General features: G+C 33.1%; 2 protein-coding genes across 4 annotated transcripts in view; one reads left to right on the top strand and one right to left on the bottom strand.

Annotated features, from left to right (window-relative positions):
* LOC108755889 (DNA mismatch repair protein Msh2) overlaps positions 1–10,703 on the bottom strand; it is a 15,492-nt gene that overhangs the window by 3,521 nt on the left and 1,268 nt on the right. For both annotated transcript variants that reach the window (XM_018499290.1, XM_018499291.1), the window contains 4 exons: positions 1,350–1,473; positions 716–972; positions 468–635; positions 167–355 (listed from right to left, as the gene is read on the bottom strand). In XM_018499290.1, the coding sequence (XP_018354792.1) occupies positions 167–355; positions 468–635; positions 716–972; positions 1,350–1,473 (738 nt within the window). The remainder of the gene's footprint in view (positions 1–166; positions 356–467; positions 636–715; positions 973–1,349; positions 1,474–10,703) is intronic.
* On the top strand, positions 4,022–10,351 carry LOC108755888 (hornerin-like). 2 transcript variants are annotated; one of them, XM_018499289.1, is made up of 3 exons: positions 4,022–4,096; positions 5,602–7,080; positions 7,111–10,351. In XM_018499289.1, the coding sequence occupies exons 2-3, from the start codon at positions 5,609–5,611 to the stop codon at positions 10,148–10,150; spliced, it is 4,512 nt and encodes a 1,503-aa protein (XP_018354791.1). In that variant the 5' UTR covers positions 4,022–4,096; positions 5,602–5,608; the 3' UTR covers positions 10,151–10,351. The 2 variants fall into 2 exon arrangements, with proteins under 2 accessions (XP_018354791.1, XP_018354790.1); XM_018499288.1 differs by having other exon boundaries at positions 5,602–10,351.

Raw genomic sequence — 10,703 nt, 5'->3', positions numbered from 1 at the left:
TATATATGCAAAGTTTTTAATTATCAAATTTTATACACTATATTTGTTAATTTTGTTTTCATTATAAAAAAAAATTGTCAAATTAACGAACATATCAAGATTTGATAAAGTAAAGATGCGACATCCTATGTCGTATTATTGCAAATAAAACTATGAAAACATTTACATCTAAATATTTAATGAGAGCAGATGTTGCAGACATAGCTAAATTTAAGTTGACTTCAGGCAACGATTGCGCATTTTGTTTTTGTCCTTTTTTAAATTTTATCAATTTGTTTAAATCATCTACGATCGAGTCACTAGCAAATTCATTTTTCTTTCGTAAAGTAACCATCACATTACTTCTTTCCATTAGCTGGAAAAATAAATGCAAAATTGTAATATTAAATGTACTAAAATATTTTAGTAAAATATGTATAATCTATATTTAAAAAATGTATTACTTTATATTCTGATGTTATACGTACTTGCTTAAGAGTTTGAAACTCAAAACTGCCCTCACCATGAATTAATAAACATTCTTTGGGAGCGAGAGTTACAATGAGCGATTCTAGATTCGAAAATGATTCATTATCTTGAAATTCAATCACTGAAATTAAAGTTGAAACGACTTCTACACAACTTAAACCGACAACCTATAAAATATATAAATTATAAATTATAACAGAACTCTTGTACAACATTTTAGCGAGAATGTATATTTTATCATGCTCACTCTAGACTTTCCTTCTGTACCCAATTTCACAGCTATTACGGATACACCCACAGCAATGTCATTATTGCTGAACAAAATATCTTCGAAATGAGATAGATTACCGGGCGAACCTTTGTACTCCAAGATCCAGTTCTGATTTTTAGACGAGCCTTGATTAATATAAACTTCAACTCTGTATTGTTTTACTAATAGTAAGTCGCGCACAAACGTTTCGAAATGACTTTTATTAAGAATGACTCCTTCCGTTTTATGCGGCTCTGTAAAAAAAAAACATTAGTTACTGATGTTATAAATTGCACTTTAAAACTCAGATAACACTCTTTCAATTAAGTAAAAATATTATAAAGAATCAAACACATACAATACATTTATCATATTAATAGTGTTAAAAAGTATTAATTCTACTTTCTAAACATATTAAAACATGCATGAATACAAGTAGAAAATATAGAGATCTGAGTACATAAAAATTATAATATTTTAAATTAGAAACATGATTTTTGTTTCATTGGATATAATCACTTCTATTTTTTTTTAATGTATTCTTTTAAAAAATCTAATAATCACTACCCTTTGATATAAGTATTGAAAAAATTATTCAATTTCTCTTTATAATTATTCAATTAATGTTTACCAGCTCCAATCACTTTACAAACGGACGTTGTTTTAAATATTTCCTGTGCGGCAAAAAGAGCATCGCTTCCATGTACCGTATAATAATCTGATCTATTGAAGAACCGTATCGTGGTATCAAGTTTCTGAAATATAAAATTATTATGCGTCAACTTGTTGATATCAAGTCAATAGTTTCCATGAATTTCTACTGTGCAATACACATGTGTAATCTCTATTGCGAAATGCAGAAACATGAAGCCTGATATTATTGAAACACTGTGCTTTTATTAAATTATCTCCAACATTTAAAGAAATACTTTAAAAACGATGTATATAATGAATCAAGAGCACATAATACGTCACTAGTTATGTGTTAAATTTTACGTATAAATTGTCATTTAAATTTATCCTTGATCTCTTTGCGTAACGTTGCCGTTCCAGAGAGCGATAAGCATATAATTTTTTAAACAATATCTCTCGATTGTAATTTCAATATTATTAAAATTAGTTACATTTCCTTTGATATGTAACAATTATATATTCCTCAATTTTATATACAAAAATATGTCAAGTAATTTTTAAGAAATGTAGTATAATAATTACATAATAAATTCAGAGATACTTGAAGATATTTATAATAAAAGAGTTTTTTATTGTAAACAAAAAAATTTTGTTGGAAAGATATTTAATGTTTAACATGATATGCTTTGTTTTGACTTTTATCTTGTTGTTACTTTGTAATTTGCTGCTATTTTATTATTTTGTTATCAATTACATCATACGCATGTTTCCATTTACTAGAAATTTCTTAGACATTTTTTACAATTATTCGTAATTATACACTGTTTGTGAATAATACCATCATATATTTTATATTTCTCAGAAATTAAAAACCTTACTAACGTATCTGTAGGTCAATGCCTATCAAGGGGTCAGAGTATCACAGGTCGTCACAACTCTGATGCGTGTGATTTTATGGAAATTTGAAATTTAAAGAAATATATTAGCTCAACGCGAACAATACAAATAAATGTTTCACTTTACTCAAAAATATTGACTATTGACAATATTATGAGACAAAATGTTCTAAGTGGAAAGCTCTCAATATATAAAAATAGCATAAAATGTATTATCAAGATAAAGTAAATAAATTTTAAATAATTTATATATATTCTTATATAAAAATCTTAATAACTATTCTTGTTATAAATATTTTTTTGAACAAATTCTCGATATAATAAATCGTTATGCGATCCCCAAATAAGAGAGATGAAGAAAAAGAATAAGAAATACAATAACATTCATTGAATAAAATTTCATAAAAATAAACTAGCTTTGATTTAACGTAAATCTTAATGAGAATATGTACGAATATGTTTAGATGTGTACTTTCATCGATGGGGAATCCCAACAGTTTCAATGATACCCATATATTGAGGTCACGAAGTGGTCCACATCGTGGAAATATCATTCATTCTTAGCATGATAAAAGATCAGAGTTCATATTCTAGGAAGGTCAGTAATTTCTGTAACAAAGTGGGCCACGGTTTTTTTATTCTTTGTAATCTGTTTTCTGGATGTCTTTATTTATAGAATCCATCACCGTTTTATTCTGATGAAGTGCAAGCACGGAATACAAATAGTTATTCGAGGTACCGCGACCTTTACGTAACGGAGACCTTGAAATTGCTCCTGGCATCACTGAATGAAAGTGAGTCTGGTCATCGTTACAAATTCAGAATGACTTAACCAATGACACATCAAATCAAATATGGAAATATGGAAAACCACTTGTCGCGGCTACCTGGAAGTCGTTGAGTTATGTCCTTTGCCATACACATACGTATATATGAGCAGACAATGCATCATGCATTCATCTGTCGAGATGTTGTAGTACAACTTTAATCAAACAGGATATAAGATTAATGACAGATAATGAAGATTAACGAACTATAATAATATACTTTTCAAGTGTTATATTTAAACGTGATCAATTTACAATTATAAGTAAAGTGAGATAATTATCTTTATTCATTATTTTCAATTCTAATAATATTCTTTTAAAAAACAATAATAAAGACTTATTTTTTTACAAAAAAAGTTATTTTATGCACTAAATTTTTCTATATCATTAATTTTAATGTATCATTATGAATAAAATTTATAAGAATGTATAATCTTGTATCATTTATTCTTACGTATAAAGAATGTTTTTCTAATTCAAGTACTAAACTCCAAAAAAAAACTTAGACCAGGCTTTCATTGTATATTTATATTTGTGGTTTTAAGACACTTTATTTAATATATAATTTGCTATTGTTTATAATTCTGACATTAAGGAATGTTTTTCTATCATAAAAGATACGTTATGAAAAAAAATTGTTCAGCTTAAAAGAGATCTAAAGAACTAATAAGATTCATAACTTCAATTCTATAATAAGGATTTATAACGAGAATACATCGAAAATAAATTAATATAAGAATATTTGTTACTAACACTTACGTCAATGATGGGAAACTCAATCTTATATATTGCTGAGAATTGTGTGCGATAAGAACGAATCTAAACTGTAATGGATAAAAAGGAAAGACCGCTAATATGTGTAAAAGTGAAAAAGAACGATCCGAGAATCATCGGTAAGAAGAAGGGGGAAAGAACATAAATGGATTTGCGGTAATCTTCTTCTGTTATATGTAAGCCTACAGTGTTAGTGAAAACATCTCTGCATATAATTGAATTATAAGTGTTCGATTTTCCATTATAAGGTAATTAAATATGATATTATTTTTCTAACGTGATTTAAGTGTATAAATAAAGGTTGTGTCTTGTCAGTGAATGCGAAATTTGAAATATGCTACGAGTATTAAATTCAATAAAGTAGAAGGCAATTAATCATTAAAAAAAAATATACAGATTTGTATTCTTCTTGCTATTTTTTGTGTTATGATGAAAGTACCTTTTAATTCAAGAGGGATGGAAAAGTTTAAATGCATGAAAACTCGGTACTTAATACTGTATACTATTATTCATTTATATTTTAAATCAATAAAGAGCACTCTACTTCCGAAAGCTTACAAAACATAATGTTTGATTCAGTTAAATATATGTCAATTAGATCATCCGTAATTTTTACAAAACTACAGCTCTGTGAGGTTTACACGCGATGAGTCGATTGCTGCAGCAACTTCATGTGTTAAAACTTTGCAAATAGGTTTAAGCATAAATAATTTGCAAAAGGATTTCAATTCATTTTTATGCCTATAATATTATATATATTAATATGAAGTTTATCGAGTTTTGTGTGTATTTAAACTTTCTATCCCTCCTTTAATGCAAACAATAAGATCACTTGCGTCACTCTTAAAATATTTTATTTTATTTTATAAAACATATTCCGCATAATTCAATCCACATATATTTTTCATATACTAATTTATCAGAAAATTAAAAAAAAAATTGATTACAATCGTGAGTTTGTATTTTTAAAAGGATATAGACAAAAATTGTTTTATCTTTACAACATTAAAATAAGAGTTCTAATTAAGAAAGACCGGCCAATATTATTACAAAAAATTGATTTATTTAGCTTATATGTTATCTTCGCTTTATCATCTATCGCAAAGACTGACTTCGATGAACTTGTTTATATAAGTTACATCACACATAACTTTCTTGGAACAGCAAATCCGATATTCTCAAAACAAAAAAATAAATTTATGTTAATACTTTAAGTAAAAAATATTTTCTACAAAGATATCAAATAAAATCATAAAAATGTTTTAAAACTCTCGTTTTAAAACATCTTTCGTACAAACTTTCTATCTCTCTTCTTTAACACAAACAATAAGATTATTTGCATCACTCAAAATCTTATTCTATTTAATAAAATACATTCCGCATGATTCCCATATATTTTTCATGTATTTATCAGAAAATTAAATAAATTAAAATTTTCGATCAATCAACATATATTATTTTTCTAGTATATTTTCTATTATTTTATATAAGTTTAAAATTCATTTACTCGTAATTTAAAAGATCAATAATGTTTCATATCACTTATATTATTTATTTATGTTTTTAAAAGTTAATTCGCAAAAACATTTGTATAATTATATAATATATAAAAAATATTGAATTAAAAAAGATATTTGAAAAATTTGTTCTTGTTCAAATAACTAGAAGTGTATATTGTGTTTTGGATTTATAAAGTGAAAAATACAAAATATATATAATTTTTTTTAAATATCTAAGTATTTTTATTTCACAGAGATCGGATGGGAAGAATGGCGATAGGACGGATAATCATATTATCCGCGTTAGTTGCTCAAGCATTATCAGCGCCAAGTGGCTGCATAGAAACCTGCAACTTCCTCCAAACGAATGTTCGGCAAACGTTGGGCAGTTATCAAGATCATGCGAATTTAGTTCAAGGAACGACACATCTAAATGATCATGATTACATCAGACCAGGAAACTGGACCGAACATAATCAGTACAACACGGACAGTGGGCATGGCAAGGTTCACGAAGAACGAGGACAATACGTACAAGGATCAAAAAGGGTACGGTATTACAAAAAGAATTTTACCTCGTCCTACGGCACAGATAACGTACACGGAGTGAATGCAGCGGAATTAGGCGAATTGAGCGGACAACACAGATATGATTCCTTACACGTGCCAAGTAACCAACATCTCGATTCCCAAAGCGCATATGATCTAGGACAGACAGTCAGAAAAGAGACTGGATATAATAGAGTGCACAGTCAACAAACAGAATCATTGTCAACAAGACTCGATAGTAAGAGCGAGAGGCTGGAAGATTTTGGAGAATACGACGGATATTCGCAGGCGAATCAACACGTTCCCGGCACTAACACTCACGCGATCGACACGCAGCACCGTGTCGAAACAGTTCCCAATAATTGGAGCAGAGCAGATTCTTACAGGACCGACGGTGGTCGTGGACAGGTCTTCGAGGAGGAAGGTCAATACGTAACCGGGCCCAAAAAGGTCCGCTATTATAAGAAAAACTATACATCCAGCTATAGTTCGGGCGTTCCTCAAACCAGCGTTAGCTCAGTGAAACTGGATCAATTACACAACGAAATGCAAAGGAATTTGCAGAAAGATCTCGACAATTTTAGGACTTTTCAAGTCTCTAGCACCGGCCACACTGCCTCCACCACGCACGTAGGTTCGACTCAGGAAGCAGTCGGTACCCACGATTTGCAGACTGCCGAGAACGATTACAGGCAACATTTGGGCTATCGGGGCGTCCCATCCACCGGAAGTGTGCATCATTATACTGATCAGCAGCAAAGAGAAACACTCACCGATGTAAGGCAGCCGTACTCGTATCCTACCGCGGCCGCAAATACATATGACACGGAGAGCCACAGAGCTTATCAGAGTCATGAGACCCACACGTCCAGAGTACATCCCGTGCCTCAATCGAGTCACTCATCCCTCGGTTACCTGCAAGTTCCCAGAGACAGTTTTCAAACGAGCTATCACAATGCGCATTCGAGTGGACATCACTTGGACGACACCCGCCAAACGGATGTCTTGGGCACACATCAGTCTAACGTGCTTCAGAATCAGTTGCTCACTCAGGATTCCCAGCGCGTGTATAATCCGCATTCAAGTCATGCCACTTATCCTAGCAGACATGGCGAAACGCGACGCTACGAAGAGCACTGGAGTTCTTCCAGTCATGGGGGAAGCGTAGCTCCAGAGCGGACCATCGCGGATCATTCTAGACACGGTGTTGGTCACGCGGAAAGAGCGCATTACGATCGAGACGCATATAACGAGCATCATGGACGTTATCATACCGCTCAGGGATACGAGTCTCGTGCACGTACTAGCGGTAGCAGTCATGATTCTGCGTACAGAGCAAACTCGGCGCAACTCGTCACCGGGTCGCTGGACTTGGGCCACGTAGCGCATGGCGCCGACTGCACAGAGGAGACTCATCAGCAATATCAACACGAAACCAGATACAATAGGAAGTACAAGCGAGACGTTTATCATGGCAACGCTCAGGAACACCAAGCAATCGAAAACGAGGATTTCACGCAGCAAAATCAAGAGTTCGGTCAAGAGTCTCAACAATTGAAAGATTTGACACAGCAGAGTGAACAATTTACACAGCAGACACAAGGATCCGATGATTTCACGCAACAAACGAGTGGTAAGCTTGAACTCGGCCAGCAAACTGTTGATAATCAGCACTTGGATGATTTAAAGCAGCAAAGCGAACAATTCACACAACAGACGGAAGGTCAACTTGAATTTGGCCAGCAGACTGTCGATAATCCGCACTTAAAAGACTTAACGCAGCAGAGTGAACAATTCACGCAGCAGACGGAGGGTCAGCTTGAATTCGGCCAACAAACTGTTGATAATCAGCATTTGGATAATTTGAAGCAGCAAAGCGAACAATTCACGCAACAGACGGAAGGTCAACTTGAATTTGGTCAGCAAACTGTCGATAATCCGCATTTAGAAAATTTAACGCAGCAGAATGAACAATTTACACGAGAGATACAAGGGCATGATCATCAACAAAAGAGTGGCAAACTTGAATTCGGACAACAAACCGTTGATAGTCAACATTTAACACAGCAAAGTGAACAATTTACGCAGCAAACGGAGGGGCAGCTTGAATTTGGCCAACAAACTGTCGATAATCCACATTTAAAAGATTTAACGCAGCAGAATGAACAATTTACACAACAGACACAAGGACTTGATCATTTCACGCAACAAACGAGTGGTAAGCTTGAACTCGGCCAGCAAACCGTCGATAGTCATCATTCGGATGATTTAACACAACAAAGTGAACAATTCACGCAACAGACAGAGGGTCAACTTGAATTTGGCCAGCAGACTGTCGATAATCCACACTTAAAAGATTTAATGCAACAAGACTTCGACGGTTTTAGTCAACAAACGAGTGGTAAACTTGAATATGGCCAACAAACCATTGACAATAATCAGCATTTGGAAGATTTAATGCAACAGAATCAACAGTTTACACAACAGACACAAGGATCTGATGATTTCACGCAACAGACGAGTGGTAAAATTATATTTGGACAGCAAGCTGATGACACTCAACAATTAGAGCAATTTACACAGCGAACAGCAAGATCGGATAGTTTAACCCAACAAACTCAACTAAGTAAACATGAATTCGGACAGCAAATTGATAATCAACACCTAGAAGACCCGTTACGGCAAAGTGAACAGTTTGCACAGACACTGAGATCGGACGATTTTACACAACAATCTGTTGGTAAACTGGAATTCGGTCAACAAACGCAATCAATAAATAAACCTGCCAAGCCGAAAAGTCAACGTCTGGAGGAATTCAATGAACAAAATCAAGATTTTACTCAACAAACGGGAGGATTTGATGATTTTATGCAACAAATAGGACACCTAGAAATTGGACAACTGCAACAACCAAAAGACAGCAACTATCATTTGGAAGATTTCACTCAACAGAATGAAGACCTAACTCAACAGACTGGAGGATTCGATGATTTCTCACAACAAACAACAGGACATTTGGAATATGGACAACAAAGAGAACAGCAGAGACCTAGCTGGCCGGAACATAATACACAACGCTTGAAACATTATTCACAACAAAATGATTGGAATACAGACGATCTTTCGCAACAATCGCAATTAGAACAAGCGTTACAAAAAACAAATTTCGAACGAGATTTTCTTCAACAAACCGATCAAGATCAAATAACAACTAATGTAAAACCAGCACCAAAACCAAAACCAAGACCACGATATCAGAAACACGATTCCATTCCGCCACGTACAGATACAACAGACACAATTATTGATGACGTTTTTAAACCAGTTGAGGTAAACCCGGAGCCTGATATAGAAAACTTCCGTGGAAGAATTATCGAATCTGGCAGTCGTGCAACATATCCTGAATCCAATCATCATACATCGACGGTATACTCGACTCAAGGAAGCAGCGTATTTCACAATCAAAGGGAAAATGTGGATCGTTTACATTGGGTGCATAATTCAAATGATGCTACAGTAGGTTTGCAGTGGCATTATACTTATCATCCAAGTGACTTAACTAATGTCGAAGGTTCACATGATAATTATTATCCCCGTCATAACGTTAACTCGATGTCGCAGCAAACAGAAGATACACAACAACAATCTAAACCAATTGATTTTAACCAACAAGAAACACAAGATAAGGACAGATTAGAAAATAAGCATCAAAATTCGTACATTTCTCAATCATCGGAACATGATGAATATAATCAACAATCAGGATCATTTCAACACACGTTCCACTTTGACGATCAATTTAATCAAGATTCCGAACAAACCGCAAGAGTTATTCCACTGCAACGCAACGAAAAGGCTCAGTTAATTCTAGAACAAGAGAAACGATCAGTACCAACTACCGAACAAACAGGAGATAAACCAGAGTCACGAATCTTGCAAGCGTATGGCGGAGGGCCATATGATGCATCGCGTAGTGATGACTTTTATATCAGAATTAGACCGAATCCCAGTGCTACCTTACCACCCATTGGTGGTGATGATTCATGGGATATCAGAGAAAAACCAAGAGAAGCAATAATACCACGATCCACAGTGCGTAATACACAAGAATATGTAACTACAACAGAAATGGCAGGAACAACAACAGAGATAACACAGATGACAACCCAACCATCCTTTTGGAGAAGAGTTGGTGATAAAATAACTAATACATACGACAAAGCCAAAGAAAAAGCTAAGGAGATCTTTGGCTAGATATTACATCTTACTTATTTAAGAATTACTTATTTATGCATGGAAAAATTTCTTTCGCACTCTAAGTTGAATTGTTACATTTATTTATGATGTATTTGCAGTTACCAATAAAAAATCAAGCGAATTAGGAATGAAACTCATAAACACATATCATAAATTCATAACTTTAATTAATATTCTGAATTAGTAGTATTAAAACATTATTATTGTAAAACTAAGACAACTTTCGTATTTTATAGAAATAAATATATATTTTCTTTTCTAATTGGAGTGTTATTATGTCTATTTCTGTATAGAAAGACAGGAAAATCATTACTACACTTACAATTTTATGTAAGTGCTTATTTACATAACATCTCTCAATTATTTTCATAAAATATTACCATTTCATCAATGACACAAAAATACAAATAAAAATAAAATCTACTGAAACTGAATATCATCCTTCCGTTTTGTTAATTCTTTATTCATAATTATATTCTTAATAAAAGATATTAATAATTAAACTACAAATATTCTTTAATAGAAATATTTAAGTAATCCTAAAAAAACA

The sequence above is a fragment of the Trachymyrmex septentrionalis genome, unplaced genomic scaffold, assembly GCF_001594115.1.
Source record: "Trachymyrmex septentrionalis isolate Tsep2-gDNA-1 unplaced genomic scaffold, Tsep1.0 scaffold9, whole genome shotgun sequence".
Classification (NCBI taxonomy): domain Eukaryota; kingdom Metazoa; phylum Arthropoda; class Insecta; order Hymenoptera; family Formicidae; genus Trachymyrmex; species Trachymyrmex septentrionalis.
This window is presented reverse-complemented; position numbering and strand designations above follow the sequence as displayed.

Bases quoted from the DNA above. Each gene is read 5' to 3' on its own strand.
- LOC108755888 (XM_018499288.1), top strand. From the start codon at position 5,609: ATGGGAAGAATGGCGATAGGACGGATAATCATATTATCCGCGTTAGTT.